At 44.8% G+C, this 16979-nt stretch overlaps 1 protein-coding gene across 2 annotated transcripts in view; it reads left to right on the plus strand.

Moving 5' to 3' along the window:
• The first annotated feature begins 16616 nt into the window (after positions 1-16616).
• UVSSA (UV stimulated scaffold protein A) overlaps positions 16617-16979 on the plus strand; it is a 56684-nt gene continuing 56321 nt past the window's right edge. For both annotated transcript variants that reach the window (XM_075148506.1, XM_075148507.1), the window contains exon 1: positions 16617-16850. In XM_075148506.1, coding sequence (XP_075004607.1) covers positions 16753-16850 — 98 coding nt within the window. In that variant the 5' untranslated portion in view covers positions 16617-16752. The remainder of the gene's footprint in view (positions 16851-16979) is intronic.

The following is a 16979-nucleotide window of genomic DNA, read 5'->3' on the forward strand; positions in this document are numbered from 1 at the left end:
TTTAGATAAGATTCCCAGTCTTTTTTATGGATAACCTGCATCATCTAAATGCCTGGCAGTATACTGAGGTGGAAGACAGAAGATGATCCATTTATTTCCTTAAGGGTACAAGTTACTGCCTGTACAATGAAGGACATCCTTTTGAAATGGAAGAGGTTGATTAGTAAAGTGAAGGCTATCTCCTCTCAAGATCTGGCTGAACTGTAAATGAACAATATCCTTCACTGTGATGTTTTTTCAGTCTTGCCAAGCAATTTAACAAAATGAGACTTGAGGCTCTGGATTTTGGTTACGGTGTTCCTGTTTGAAGGCAACAGTTTGTCCCAGTTGTGGTCAGGACAGGTTTCTCTGATTTCCACAGTTACACAGAGGTTGAGAATTGCCTTAACCTTTCCTTCTATTTGTTGTGCTCCAAACCCCTAGTCTAAACGCTGAAGATTCTCCAGTATTGTGAAAGGAGAGAGAGGTATCGGTAACTAACTGTTCGTATTGGTAACCGTTCACGATGTCATGGGTTTCTTTGATGCCTGTTTCAGCTTGAAGTATTCCGTTATCTGCCAGGCTGAGAAGGGTTCAAGATGCTGGGATTGCAACACTTTGTAGGTAGGAAGTAGCGAAGCTGATACCATGTTCAGGCAAAACATTTTGCAGGAAGCTTTAAAGACTGATAGGCTGGTATGGTTTGGGGTTTTTTAGTATTATAAGCATGTCCTTTCCTACTCATTAATAAGATTACTTCTTGGAAAAAAAAGATTATTTGAGAGTGGAAGAATGAGAAAATGAGGTACAGCTGGTAATCTGCCAAAAGGAAGCCTTTGAACTTCCTTAATAGACCACTGTTCAGAAAAAAAGTAATACTTTGGCTTTTTCTTTTTCCTGCTCCGGGTAGCCTGAGCAGGGTGTGTTGGGAGACGCACCAAGCACTTTATCAGGGCATGCTTTGAGACCATGACTACACTGTGATCTTGTGCACTTGTGTCTCCTGTAGCACAATACAGAAGTCACTTGGTGTAACAAAATGAGTATGTAAGTCTTCAATCCTGTTTTTCCATGTTCTATAATGAGGTCTCAGATTCTGCTCAGCACGTTGTTTCTTCCTGCTATGTCCTGAAGCCTGCAGCACCATTAACGCTGTCCCAGCAGCAGGCTAATGGGCCTTTTTGGCTTCCCTGTTTCAGTCTTGTACTCCTTAGGCCAGGGTTTTTGGTTGTATTCTCCGGCATACTCCACCCTGAGGGCTATTTTTTGGGTTTACCTGGCTCTGAGCAGTGATTATTCTGTGGTGTAACTTTCTGGCATTTGGTACAAATAATCTGCATCTTTAAAAGCAAAACCAGGGTTTAGTGATGATGATGTGCTGTCCCAGCTGCCTAGCTCCAGGCTTTCTGAATTAGTGCACCAAATAAACGCCAGCCCAGATCAACAGGATAGTTGATCAAGTCTGATCTTTATCTGATCTTTGAACAGATAAACTGCAAGTCATTTCTTCTGGTCATTGAATGCTATAGTAATTAATTGTTTCTATTTGATGATGAGGGGCATCTGTGGGTTAGATATTCACCAGGGTCTCCCTGCCATTACGCTTTTCTGAAGGTTCAGTGTCTGGTTGGTTCTGCAATATGCATCAGCCACGCTGAAAGGCAGCATTTTTAAATTTATTCATTTATTTTAAAGAATTGGCCCTGTTAGCTAAACTTTGAGAAGTTTTCAGCAGCTCAACTTTCTCCTTGTTTTAAGAAGAGATCTAGGATGGGCAGAGGTGGACAGCAGAATCTCTTACCTCTTTACTAACGTATCTTCTTCTTATAGCCAGGTAGGTTCTGTAAGTAGAATAAAGTATCTCTGGCATGCAGTCAGGGGAAGAAAATCTGCAGTCTTGGCCAGCAAGAGGGAGCAAGAAGCTATAGCCCAGTTATTGTTGGCTGTAAGGGCTGAAGAGGTGTTTGGCACAAGCGCTGTAGAGCCAACACGAAGTAGTTCTACGTTATAGTTGGCTTTTGTGAGAAGTTCAACGCGTATCTGAGCTAGTCATTGGAAGAAACTCATCTTGAGAAATCTAGTCCTGATTTCAGTTCTAAGACTCTGTAAAACGAAGTTCTTCGTTTCAAAAATGAAATTAGTCCTTATCGTTGCTAGCTAGCGACAAGTTAATTTCACTGAGGAGCTCACGGTTTTGAATAAGATATTTCAGACTCCACCGTCAAATCCTGCTATTTGACCAGGTTAAAATTGGATATCTGAGATCTGTAACCTAAGCCGGAGGAAATCAGCTGTAGGATAATTAGCACCACAAGAAGAAATAGCGGAACAACAAGAAATAGAAAAGGCTGCTGAACAAGAAAAGCTGTTTGTTTGGACTTACTAAAAATGAGAACAAGTGTCAGGGTAGAGTTAAGAAATGCTATCAGCCAGCTATCTTTCAAAGAGATTAAAATAACTGCAGAACTTCTTAAAAGTGCAAGTAAGAGGAAAAAATTAATATGAAACTTCCGTGTGGTAGAGATCCAGATGTGATCGCAAAGCTACACCCAGCACCTTGCTGCCTGCTCCTAATAAAGGTGGCAATGTTCAGTGTTGGTGGGCAGGGTGGAGAGGGAGGGATACAGAGAAAAACGGAAATAACTTGGCAACCTGCAAGTGAAAAAAAGTGTGCGCAAGTTACAGAAACCAAGCGATAACTCTCCTGGAATTGTTAATTGTTCAGATCTAATGGAAAGAAGCTGTTCTAGTATCCAGCCTGGGGATGGTATCACACGAATGGAGAGCCTCTACTGTAGTTGCTGGTTTTAAAGGAAAGGGGGGAAAAAATCAACCTGAAGGATAACTGTAAGTGAGCGTGAAGGGGAGACGTTTACTGAGGATAATTATGCCATACCACCCTGATGACCATTGTTGTTAAGATGAGTCTTCTCAAACAAAATCCAGCTGCAGTGCAGTATTGCACACTGCAGGTGCGATGACGTTGGCTAACAACGGGAGGAGATGGGAAGTAGAAGTTGCATCCTGTGGCTAAGGGAGCTAGGCTGAAAGGCAGTGTGAAGGGCAGGGTAACTGAGGGGGTTCCTCGGGGAGCTAGCTGATCCTAGTTGTCATTACTGACGTTCCGCAGTAAGCAGGAATGTGCTGATGGGACAAAAATAGTAGATAGCCTCAGCCCAGAGGATGCTGGAATATTACACAGGAAGAAAAACAGGTAACCTTGAAGAGTGGACTAACAAATAAACGAGATTGTTTTAGCCCTAGAGTTCGTTCAGCTGTTGATAAGGACCTCACTCAAAAGGGTCCTCATTATACACCGTGATGGTGGAGGGCTTTGAGCCTCCAATGTGTTGCAGCTTTCAAACAGAGAAATGCAACCCTACCATGGTGCTACCCTCGGGAGGAAGGAGCGGGGGCTGCAAAGGGGCCTGGTGCCGCTTTGCTGGAAGCTGGAGTTCAGTCCTGCTTGCTCATGTCCGAGTCTCTTACGCCGAAGCTGGAGCAGAGGGAGCACTGAGCTGGTCGGTGGAAGGGACCAGAAACCCCTTCCCAGCCCAGCTGGCTCACAATAAGCCATTTCCTTCATTCCCAAAGTAACGTGGAAAACTAAAGCTGGTTAAGTGGGGGATAACGCCTAAGGGCTAGAACCTACATCTGTACCTACTCCTTTGACCCTATTTCCTATCCTGTAAGATTAACTTTTATGTTGTGCATTTCTCAAGGAAATGGTTTTATCTACCCCACAGAGCAGAGGAGCAGATTTTCCCAGGGAGCTCATCTGACTTCCCAGCCAGGACTTTTTCCTGACGGAGCCAGAAGGAAGAATAAGGAGAAAAAGATCATAAAGTCTATTCACTTCAGGACAAAAAGATCTTTAACTAACTTAAATATTTTGTTCCCCACCCATGGAGATTAAGCAGGATCATATAGACAAATTCCCCAAGAGGAAATAAACAGATAATAAAATCAGTAGACAATTTCCTTTTCCTTCTGTGCAAACCACAGCAAGACAAATCGCCCAGAAGAGCCAAGACCAGAGCTGTGGGAAGTTCTTCAGGGTGCACGAGCATACCCCATATGGAGATGTCTCCTCTGTTTAAAGTACTAGCTTTAGGGAGTCAAACCATAGAAATATTTTATTAAATATTGAAGGGAGTCAGGGGGGAACTGGTCTTAGGAAAGCTCAAGGTACCCTCAATGCAGTCATTAAGGAAAACATTATATAGGGCTCTACATTAATTCTTTCCAGGTATACCTGGCGTTGTGCTGTAATACCCAGCCAACTTCTCAGCTGGAACCAGGCCTGCTCCCCAGCTCCATCCCCTGCCGACAGAACCGCTGTGCAGGGTGAAAACCCCACAGGCAGGTTTTGACCCATCGTCTGTTTGTTGCTGCCCCTCTTCATTTCGGAAGGCTGGGTGGTTCCTCAGTATAAGCTGTTTTGCTATGTGGTGTGGGAGAAGAGGCTGTTTCTCCATGAGGATCGTGACATAATTTTCTATTTTAAACTGTGGACGCTCAGGTGGCCATCATCCTGCTCATCTGTGCACAGGATCTCATGGCCACCAGAAATTACTTGATCCTATTCACGGCCATAAGGAACATCCGTTTACAGGGCTGACTTCCACCATAGGAAATTGAGAAGAATTCAGGCCGGTTGGTGAGGTGATGCACCAGGAGAGTGTCTCTGTGGGCTGCTGGGGCGAGCGAAGAAGCAGCACTGGCTTGTGCTGTCTCTCTGCCACTGCAGAGAGATCCCTGAGCAGTATGAGGACACATGTGATGGAGAGAAGGGTAATCCGCAGCTCTGATCAACTTAGTCTAGTGTAATATTTCTATTTCAGGAGTATTACAACCTGCTTCCCAACTCTTTTCTGGAGTCAGCATGAGGCTTGAGCAGAACAGGCTTGAAGTCTCTGGAGTCTGTAAATGGATCTTGCCCTCAAAGCATTTGCATCCCCTGGGTACGGAGGGTGCCCAGAGCCGCTACGCTGCTGACCTGCACGCGTGGAAACCGAGACACAGCCAGCTCCAGGAGCCCTGGAATGGGATGAACACCATCAAGTGTGTGATCTCATCTTGTTCGATGGTCAGACAGTGAAGAATAGATGGGAATTGATGTCACTGATGCAAATCTGTTGTTTTGGGGTTTTTCTGAAGGGCACTTTGTAAATGTTGATCTCAGATATACATATGCTCTGATCATCCAGACTTTGTGCTATCTGTTTACTTTGAATTTCACTGTCATGTCCATTGCCAGCTCTCTAGCTTCAGTGATGCATTATCCTACTTCAAAAACTAGTGAATAAAAAGGGTGATGTTTTTATAAGAGAGCTAATCAGTTTAACTACCAAGTATAGAAAAAAGCAGAGCAGCTACAACTGAATTGCTGTTTTGCTCCTTCAGTGAATAACAGACCTTCTTTGACACACCTAACGTGTCTTAATTTTTATAATAATTGGAAAGAATGTCACCTGCCCTGTTAAGAGAGAAATCATCCTACCCTTGGCCAACACATATTCCCTATCTCTATGTTTGGAGCCTTCCTCTGAGGAGGTAAAATTAAGAATTCCTCACTGAAGTAAGATTAGCCGTTGCTGCATCCAGAAATACCTCTCTTATTCTAAACCAATTAGCAACGGATAATGACTGGTTTCTTTGCATCAGGAAACCATAATAACATAGCCTGTGATCTTTGTGTTTAAGGATGTGAGATGCTAGATTAAATTTTGATCTGAATAAGGTATTTGTCTTAATTCTTTCCCTCTACACCTTGTATATCCAGGAACAGCATGAAAAGAAATCAGAGCTCTGGTACCATTTTTGTCATCCAGGCTGTAGAAGCCAAGAAGAACCTTTGGGCAATTAACCTAGCACTGAACCTTCAGGTGTCTGTTTAAAAATTATTATTGCAAAACAATACCTCCACCTAGAGTCTGACAAGTTTAAAATGAATCATTATTTTCATTATTTCACCCCATAAGAAAAATCAAAACATTAAAATGGTTCTAGCAGCTATGTCCTGGGTGCACATTGAAAGCAGCAAAACAGAGCTTTGGGCTCCTCCAGAAAGTCTCATGCTCAGTTGAAGCGATACTAAATTGTCTAGGCTAAAACATAAAGTCTTGTAGAGCAATGGTTTCTTGAATGTTCTAAAACTTTGTGCAAATCCCATTAAATATACCGGTATGGATCAATTCTGTTAAAATCCCAAAGATTAAAAATCCAACCTCACAACTTCATCTGCTCCAAGCAGTCCTCCCCGCTGTGGGCAGCTAGAGGGGCTGCTCTTACGATTTCCACCATTAGAGGAACCATCCTATCACCCTTATCTGTCCTTAGGTAATTGAGTCTTGACATTGGGAACATTCTCGGGAACTTACAGTAGTTGCTTTTAACTTGAGGACTCTTCAAAGTCCATAATATCCTTTTTCTTAAACTCTATTTTTCTTAAACTCTCTTTTTCTTAAACTCTATTCTGTCCTCTCTCCAGGATCCACTGACAACTTCATGGCAGGGGTAGCCAGGGCTCCTGCTTTAACATTTACTGTCTAACTGAGTCACCAGGTTTTCCATGTCCTGCCACCTCTGTTTTGTGTAAAAAGTCTTCTCCGTAACGTAATGCCTTCCACAGGAGCCTGGAGTGATAGATCTCCAGTGTCCTGATTTCAGATGTCGAGTCTCAAAACTATTTACAATCCAGAGTTGTTTGGTTAGAGCACATCTGTCAGAAAAACATCATCATGAGACAGAGAATCTGTTTCCTCACTGCTAAAATATGTGCCTGGTTTCCAGTTTGAATTCATCTTTTGTTTCTTGTGGTTTTTGCTGCTATACTCAAGATCATTTAATATGTGACATTTTTCACTGAAGATCCTTTTATTTTATGAACAAATTACCTCTCAATAATCAAAACTGATTTAAATCTTTACTTACAGGCAGTACTGCGACTATTTCTTTTCTGCAGTTTGTTCTTGTACCCTTCCTATATGTCACTGATTTTTTTAAAGAACTTTGGAAAATTTATATTATTTTAGTATTGGCCACACTGTTTTTACACGTTTTACAGAGGTAAATGTCCACTACTGACAGGTTTTCGTTATTGCTCTGAAACCGTTTAACCCTGCTGTTGCCACAGTATGATTCAATATAATACAGACATATTTGAAATAAGCTGGTGGTTCTGAAAGAGTAAGACCTGCTGCTTTTCTAAGCAGTAAATCCAGAACATGGATCCGTGTTAAAGTATTCCTGTGCAGTTCGAGACCAGTTACCCATGAGGCTTTAGAGGAGACAATATAGTGATATAGTGTATTTTTGCAACATATGCATTTGTTTTCCTAAGCACTACAAACAGGTTTTTATTGCACCATTTAAAACAAGAGTCCAAGCAATGATATAAGCATATGGAGATGAGAGGAATCATATTGATTGTAGATAATTTGGATTCCTTGTTTGTAGTAAGTAAACTTACGCTGTGTTTACAGACATGTAAGTGGACTTCTCAGCGTTTCCATCATTTGCTCTGCAGCCACTTTAACCAACCCGTGGTTATGGTGCCCGTGGCAGCATTTTGGCAACTCAGTTGTGATTTCAGTTCACCATCGTTGGCCTTTGTCGTGGTTTAACCTGGCAGCAGCCAAATACCACGCAGCCGCTCACTCACTCCCCCCACCCCCAGCGGGACAGGGAGAGAATCGGAAGGGTAAGAGTGAGAAAAACTCGTGGGCTGAGATAAAGACAGTTTAATAGGGAAAGCAAAAGCCGCGCACGCAAGCAAAGCAAAACAAGGAATTCATTCACCACTTCCCATGGGCAGGCAGGTGTTCAGCCATCCCCAGGAAAGCAGGGCTCCATCACGTGTAACGGTTACTTGGGAAGACAAACGCCATCACTCCGAACGCCCCCCCTCCTTCTTCTTCACCCAGCCTTATATGCTGAGCATGACGTCATATGGTATGGAATAGCCCATTGGCCAGCTGGGCCAGCCGCCCTGGCCACACTCCCTCCCAGCCCCCTGCACATCTGGCAGGGCATGGGAAGATGAAAAGTCCTTGACTAGCGTAAACAATACCTAGCAACAACCAAAACATCAGCGTGTCATCAACATTATTCTCACACTACATCCAAAACACAGCACTATACCAGTTAATAGGAAGAAAATCAACTCCATCCCAGCCAAAACCAGGACAGCCTTTCAAGAAAGAGCCACTTCTCTGCCAGGTGCAGTTATTTTAGTTTTAATACGAAGTGAAAAAGAAGTTTTTTCACCAGCTTTTTGGTGCAATCAAGCTTCTTTCATTAATTTCTTAAAGTCCAAATATCTTCCATTGTTTTTTTATTGGCTTAAGAGTTTTTGGATTTTTTTGTTGGTTTTTGTTTTGGTTTTGAGGGGTGGTTTTGTTTGTTTCGGGGTTTTTTTTGGTGGTGTGTGTTCAGATAAAAGGCAAAGTGTGCCACTAGAAACTTCCAATGCTTCTATGATTTTCTCAAAGTTTTACTACATCCATTTTCCTCTATAAGCACAGGGAAAGCAGTGAGTCGTTTGCTTGGAAAATACCTCCACCTTCAGTGCTTTCTCAGAGAGAGGTGTTCTCTTTTTAATTGTCATTAAAAGTAGTTTCCTTGATGTGATACTCCGGAATGCCTTCTTCAAATCAAATCTCTTCCTTGCCTATTTTATTGCAAGACTCTGATCAGGGTAAGGACTCTGATCTGTTTAGAGACTTATTCCTGGCCTGGAAACAGCGTGGCCTTGCACATAGGTAGAAGATGCAACAAGAGAATATGCGAGAATGTGTTGTGAACAGAGTTCTTAAGTGACATTTTTTATATATGTGTGTGTGTGTGTGTAGGTATATATACAGATAAATATAATGTGCCACATTTATATTTATGTGGCATATCCATATATATATTTATACGTATGCGTGTGTGTGTGTGTATATAAAAATTGTAATTCCCACCTTTGATTGCTGAAAACCTCTGGGCACTTGATATCCTCACGGATCATCCCTAGGGTTTGGATCTGGGACACCAAACCCATTGCCACAGGTCAGTGCTCCAAGCCTGTAAGCTCAAATCCTATACTTTAAAAACAAAACCAAAGCAAATAACTTGCTGATGGTGAAAACGATTTGCTCCCTTGCAGGACACGTTAAAAATAACCCAGCAGGATTTCTGAGGCGGTGCTTTTTCCCCCAAGAAGGTGTAGCTCAGCCCCGGCTCCCGCCTTGCCGGACGGGCTAGAGGTTTTCCTGCATTGCCATCTGCTGGGCGCTGCGCCCCGGCGCAGCCCGGCCCCGGCGAGCGGCTCGGAGGGGACGGGGGATGCTCGCCCCATCTCACAGCCCCTCCTTGGGTGAGCCCTGCCTCCGCTGGGCCTCCCGCGTGGGGTTTAAAAACCGGCAGAAACGGGGTCGGCTTCTTGTGTAGGGGGTAAGAGGGATAATTTGGGCGTATAATTAACTGGGCACGCTTCTGCTGAAGGGCGAGGAAGGCCAGAGCTTTGTAAAGTTCATTTTCACTCTTATCTGAGAATGTAAAGTACTTCATACTTCCCATAGCTTTCTTGTATCTTTTTTTTTCCTAAAGAAGAGATAACTTTAGAAATGTTTTTAGATTAAATAAATAATTTCTAAATAAATTTAGAATTTTTTTTCTAAAAAAATCAGGAAGCTGTGGCTCTCAGTGGCTGCCTCTTTCGCGGCCATGTAGGAACGTGGTGACAAAGGCAACGACAGAGTATTTTCCGTGCTTTAAGATGAGAGAAGGCTGTCCCAGTTACCCAGCTCAGACCGCTGCTGGCAGTGCAGTTTCCTGTACTATCCCTATAAATATACCTTGTCCATTTGAAATTACTGAGTGCCAGTTTTGTGTTTAGAATTAAATAAAAAACAGTTTCCTAGATTTCAAGTTACATGACCCGCAGCAGAACTGGACGTTTGGAGCTCTGCAAGCCCGTGCCAGAGGCTGTTGAAGGGCTCGCTCCAGAGCAGACTTGTGCATATCCGCAGGTCACAGATTCACACAGATTTCTGCCAGAAAAAAGTCTCACCCTGGCTACGTTTTACTGATGTATCAATAACTGATCCATTTTTTTTATGGAGGAAATTATTAGGGGAGCAAAAAGTTTGGTCTTTCATCTACTGTCCTTCTTGGAGAAGTTGACCTTTATGCTGCTCTGCATAGGAAGTCAAGAAAACTTTGTGTATAGTTTACTGAGGCATATTCACCACCACTGCTTTTTCAGTATTTTATATAATTTTACTGTTACGCCTTGTGCAAAGATGAAAAGTAGGAATGATTCATTTAAGAGGCCTTTTAACACTTGCGTGAAACAAGCTGAAACACAGAGTACGGGTGGCTGCATGAGTAACGCTGCTGAGCTCGCACTGGGGCAGGGATGTGTTGCTGGAGGTGCTGCAGCTCAGGGGATGGAGTCAGCACCCCAAATTCTGTACTCAGCTTTTCTGCCAGGCTATCGTATGGTCTTCTTAAAACCAACTTATTCTTCATATGTGTTGACTGTATCTACAAGTCTTGTTCCTGGCTGTATTGAGGTTCAACTGCCTAAAAGTTTGTGAAATACTTTGGGGGTCTTAGTAGTGCACAATATAAAAGTATGTTGGTCCGTGGGACTGTCATGATGTGCTTGCTGCAGAAACCCCGCACAGGGGTCCTAATATATGAAACAGGAATAGATATTTTCCCATTCTGCTCCCACTTACATATCGAGCCACAGAAGTGCAAAACACATCCTTAAAAGCATAAATGAATTAATGGCTCCACAGTTCACAAGACTTGCTACCTTCTTCCTTTCAAGACACGTCCTTCTTCCTTTTAGTTATACTTCAGTATTTCCTTCTCTCTCAAACTGTAGTCTTTGCACTCTATTTTTGTCCCAACTACCTCATAATCTCCTCAAGCCAGGGACTTCCCTTCTGCCTGCAAAAGCTGACCTGTATAAATAATCTCTTCACAAAGACAAAGCGTTCTTTTATCATAACAGTAAAAGAAATTCCCTAGAAAAGCTTGTTTTGATCAATGTGGCTTTCCTGGTTGCTGCTCATAAAAGATGATGGAAATACCAGAAAGGCCTGAAGGCCGAGAGCATGCTTGTTTGGGCACTGTCCTGGTGCCGAGGGGATACACTGGATTTTGATGGATGACTGAGGACTCGCTCCCGTGAATGACTGATTGCAACATCACTGCGGGTTCAAGCTACCTGGTGCACGAACAGGACAGAGAAATCTGATAAGGAAAACCACTGATCGGACGGTGTTTGTGTAATGGCGTGCAATGGCTGTGTGACACGTGCAGACCTACCGCCTGTCCGTGGCCGGTAGCGATGACAACAGTTTCACATCAGGAATTGACTTCATCGTTCCCATTTTAACTGGAGACAGTGCTACAACTTTTAGCAGTTCAGAGCAGTTCTCTCCTTTTCCACATCCTTGGGAAAAGAAGAAAAAAGCAATTCCTTTGGGCATCTGAAGCCACAGCTCTCTGCAGTCTCTCATTTGGAGAAACAAGCTCAAGCGACCGCAATTCTATTACAGGCTGTGGCTTTCCAAGGACAGGACAGCTCAGACGTCAGGCAGAAAGAGGTTCAAAAACGTACCATCGATGAGTCAACGTGACACCCAAACCAGCCTCTTTAAGTTGTTTAAGAAACTTCTGCTAACATCGTATGTTTGAAAGAAGTCCTATTTGCATACTTGTGGAAGTGGCATTTCTGTAGCTGTATGATTTAGCATCAGAGGGTCTTCAAGCAGAATTTGGGGTGGATTTCCTCTTATTGCAAGCTTGGGGTTCTTCTCTTCCTCTGCACTCTCCTTTTCTACATGGTAACAAGCTTCAAGCTCCTCCTTTTCTGAACCACCTGATCTGAGTCCTGCCTTAAAGGCTGGTGTCCCCCAGACCCCCAAAGACACCTGCTTGCAGTGCAATGGGATGTGCCTTGATCTTCTGTGGGTGCATTCATGTAGAAATATTAACTTGTGATGTGGACATATATTTAACATGGAAAAATGCTCATTAGGTTCCAGTTAGAGTCTGCATAGATCTTTCCACAGAGAAAAAAGCAATTTACCCTCATTGATACTAGTCAAGTGTGTCAATGCTAGTGTGTAGTTTCAGGAAACGCTGCAGGATCATTTTTAAAAATTATTCTAGACATGAATATAAGCTACGTGTTAGGAAGGTGCTCCTTGATTTGTGATGGTTCTCCTACAGCTATTCCTGCTCCATCCAACTTACAAATGGTTATTTAATTAGTGATCTAGACCGTACAAAGCAGGTTCATTCATCTCCTCCTATGACAGAATTATAAAACGTTACAATAGGCTGAAGTGTTGTCACAGTCAATATTTCACATAATTAGAGGAGGTCGCCAAGTACCTTTGGCCTTGCATTATTGATGGTTTAATGAATAGACTATTTCTCCTTTGAGAACATCTGTTTAAATATAGTCCTTACCCCTTATGAGGTAGTTCAGAGCTTTCAAATAACTGTCATCCTTTTGCTCGAATCAAACCAGTAGTTAAGCATCTATTCATCTCACATGGAAGGTCAGTATTTTCTTTGCAACCCAACTGGCACAAATTCTGTGACAATTTAATATCAGTGTTTATCGTGTTTCTGCATCTTCAGGCCTGAAACCAAAGTTATTTTAACTCCAAATTATTTGTAGGGAAGCTTTTTTGCCCAAGTTCCGTTTTGGCAGGAAAATAAACCCTCCTTTTTAATATCATATCATTAAGCTGAATACAGCTATCTTAAAAGTTCAGCGGGGTTTCCTTCTGCCTGACATGCTCTTTTATTGCGAAGTTGGAAAACAATCCCAGGCAAAGAATCATCTAGTAAAATGGTGGAACTGTCTCCTGCCTAGATTTTTCTTTTATAAAAAGACTACACCAGAAAATTTAGTATTACACGAAAGTCTGAAACAATCCTTCTGAGAGCCATCAGTTTGACCTTTTAAATTTGTGATGGAACAAATGACTCTTCTTTAATGTAAGAACCCCCAGACCCAAATAATTGGTGTCGATGGACAAAATTCTGGGCTTTTCTTTGCCTATGTATTTGGCCAAAGACACTGGACGAGCTGGAGATGATCTCTGGATGGACCAACTGGTCATGCCTGGAGATATCCTGTAGGAGAACATTCCCATTGCAAATGCCTCTTGCCAATGAGGATAGCGTTGGGTATCTTGGAGAGGTGGTGGACAGGACAGTACTTCTGGAGGAGTCTCTGCTCCTGCAAGGTATCACTCACTTGGGAGAACAACGCACAAAGTATAACCACCCTGCTCTTGCTGATCTCTCAGCACAGAGGTAAGAAATGCAACTTCTTGAATCAACAACCTGTCACGATCCACGACACGAAGCAGCAGACTCAGGCTTTGCTAAAACCAGGTGTAAACTGGTAGTTATGCTCAACCCTGAGGCTCTGAAGGGGTAGCGGGTGGTGTTCAGTTCTGCCTCTGCGCTCTGCAGTGTCCTGCGTTCCCCTATGCTGAACAGCCCAGAACAGTCGTGTCAGGGGAAAATCAATGCAGGTGTGGAGTGGTTGTGACTTTTGCAGCTAAATGAATTCTGCCATGTTATGGCTCTCTTCAGCCTTTTATCAGGTTGGTCCAGATGAAGGAAGTATAGAAATATTTGAATGGTGGATATTTATCATGTTTATTAAAAAGAAGGGGAAAGAAACTCAGCAACTTGAGCAAACACGATTTTATGTAATTGTCTTTGACTTAAAAAAAAAAAAAAAAAGCTTAGCTCTCGCTGGGATCTGCCTAAGGGACTACCATGAATGAGTTACACAACTCAGCATTCATTCATCAACTGATTCTTTGCAAAACCATATGGCTCCTTGCAGGGATTTCTTTAAACATTATGCATGGATATGAAATTGGTGCCTTTGTAGATGTTAAGTATGTTGCTTGAGGCTCATTTTGAAATACTGTTTCTAGATAGTACAGCAATGCTAATTTTGCAAGCAATAACCTAATAGAAAGCAGTTGTTCTCGCACTTTCAATCAAATTAAGAAGAGAAATAGAAAAATAGGAAATATTGAAAGAGTAAACTGATCTAAACTTTAAAGATAAGCTGTGCCATTCTGTGTGGCTTTCACATGGAAATCCATTTTACTTGATGGAAGGCAAAGAGGAAAGGAGAAACATTATTAAAAAGTAAGATGTCATTGGTTTCACGTATCAAATCAGAAATAACAGAACCACTGCAAAATGTATATATTCATTAGCTGCAGTAAATTTGTTTGAAAATATGAGTTCATTGCTTGTAGAAAGTGTTTAATGATGTCTTCCCTTATCACAGGAGCCAGCAGAGACAGCTGCAACACCAATTCACATACGTTACTTCCAGCACATGAATTGTGAATTAATGGAAATACCATTCAAGTATCTAATAACATTTTCAGATGCGAATAGATATTTTAAATGTCTCCCTTCTTTAGGGTGTTCAAAGCGGGCACCTGCAAGGGCTTGATCTTTCCCAGTGGTTAATCAGCGCTTTCAGAGATGGGGACCTGCAAAACATTTCTGAGCACCCAAAGCCAAGAGCAGGTCAGGTGCTGCCAAGAGCGAATCCAGGGCAGCCTCACGGTCTCCAGTAACTAAACCACGGCTTGTGTGGCTGCTGCAAAGGGAGACCAGAATACGGACAATCTTTCAACCTCTCTCTCACCATAGGTGACCCTAGATGCCCTTAGAGCACAGCCACACGCCGAGTAAAGTGCTGGATGCTTTCCTGCACGTGGGAAAAGACGAAGGGGCACTTTGGTTAACCACATTATCCGACTGCAGCAGAGCATGTACCGTGCTTTAAGGATGGGACCCAGGTAGGTAGCACCCCCTTGCTATGCTCAGTACCTCAGCTTCTCTTATTGCTGTGATCCTTCATCAACTTCTCTCTCCATATGTTTGTCAAACGTTCTGAGGTTCTCAAGTGGAAGGTACCGTATAAACACAGTTATACTTTAATACTCCCCTTGAAAGTCCTGACAACTGGGCTGTATTCACCATTCTGTTTCCTCCCAGGCATAGCTCACATATATAACAGTACCATTTTGCTACAGCTACACAGCAACAATCCTCTCATCCCTGCAATATTCTAAAGCCAACATAATTTCCAAGTGCTGCAAAGTGGAGGACCTTTCCCAAAGACAAAATCAATCATTTATGGATTTTTGCAACCCCCTTAAAAGAGGCTCATAAGAAAGATGGGGACAAACTTTTTAGCAGAGCCTGTTGCGGCAGGACAAGGGGGAATGGTTTTAAACTAAAAGAGGGTAGATTTAGACTAGGATTTAGATTTCTTCTATAAGGAAGAAATTTTTTATAGTGAGGGTGGTGAAACACTGGCACAGGTTGCCCAGAGAGGTGGTAGATGCCCCATCCCTGGAAACATTCAAGGTCAGGCTGGACAGGGCTCTGACCCACCTGAGCTAGTTGAAGGTGTCCCTGCCCATGGCAGGGGGGTGGGACTAGATGACCTTTAAAGGTCCCTTCCAACCCAAACTATTCTATCATTCTATGATTCTGTGATTTATACCACTGGAAGCCAAATGTGACAAAGCACTGGGAAAAAATACTGTAGGTTTGGGTAGCGAGGACAGGACTGCGCTTGCTTACTTGCTCCTTCCACCATATCCTTGCATCTGCAACCTACAAATCCATGATAAGAAGCTCAAATTGTGTCTCACATGGTGTGTACAGAGCCCACGTGAGAAGCTATTGTGAAAGACTCTACAGACCCTCCAGGCCCTGGATAGCAGCAGCTACTCAAGAAAATTCACTTTCCGATGCAGAAGTGAGGAGGGGCCGGGTTACAGGGTGCCACGAATGAGGGCCTGGGTCCCTGCCTTCCTCGCTTCGTTTCCTGCCTGGTATTAGCTTCTCAGCGGGCGAGGTGAAGAAGAGAGAGGCCGAAGGTTTGACCGCCCTCACAGCTCTGAGGAAGCCCCGTCATAAGGCGTGAAGGCCGGGGAGGCTCCGCTCCCCACGCCTGTCACCACCATCTTCACCCAGGGGGTCTCCGAGGGGCAGCACCTCGTGCGCCCGCCATCGCCTCAGCGCCCCGCCTCAGCACCCGGCTCTCGGCGCCTCCGTCCTCTCCACAGCCCCGCCGCCTGCCCCGGGCCCGCGCCTGCCCTCCAGGCCGGGCCGTGACCTCGTTTGTCCCCAAAACTGCCTTTTTGAGCCATTCTTCGGAAATATCCCAAGTAGGTTTGTAAGCACGGGGCACCGCATGCTGGGCGGCCGTCATTCCCTGCCGGGCTCGGGGGCCGTGTGGAGGCCGCTGTTCCCCCCGGGCTGGTGCAGCCCTGCAACCGGGCTCAGCCCCTGCGCCCCCCGCGGACAGCGAGGGGTTAACACCGCTCCCCCTCTCCAAGCGAGACGCGGTCCCTTTAAGACCTTCCCCGCCTTCCTCTATTCGCGCTTCCGGCTGGTGTGACGTCACGGGGACATCACCGCGCGGAAGCGGCGGGGGCGGGGGGCAGCGCACGCTTAAAGCGACAGCTGGGGCGGAGCTGGGTGGTAGGCGCCGGGGGAGGGGGGTGAGGAAGGTACCACCCGCCGCGGGGCGGGGGGAGCAGCCCCCCGAGGGGCGGGGCTTCCCCTGAGGGGCGGGCAGTGGCGCCGCGGAGGCCCGGCCCGGCCCGTCGCGGGCTCCCGGTGGCCTGACAGGGCTCCCCGGGCCTGAGGGGGCGGTTGTCCCGTCAGCTCGGCGTCTCGCTGCCGGCAGAGATGGACCAGCGCCTCGCCGAGCTGGTGGAGGAGCTCACCACGTCGGGGGAGTCGCGGCTGGAGCCGGGCAGGGTGAAGGAGCTGAAGAAGATCTGCAAGTACGGCCGCCGGAGCCACCCCACCCCGGGCGGGGCGGGGGGAGCCGGGCCTCGCTGCCTCCCTCGAAAGCGACGCTTCTCCCCGGGCCGGGCAGCCGCGGCGGCTGCCCCCGAGGGCCGTCCTGGGGC

Source organism: Calonectris borealis, chromosome 4, assembly GCF_964195595.1.
Source record: "Calonectris borealis chromosome 4, bCalBor7.hap1.2, whole genome shotgun sequence".
NCBI classification, from domain to species: domain Eukaryota; kingdom Metazoa; phylum Chordata; class Aves; order Procellariiformes; family Procellariidae; genus Calonectris; species Calonectris borealis.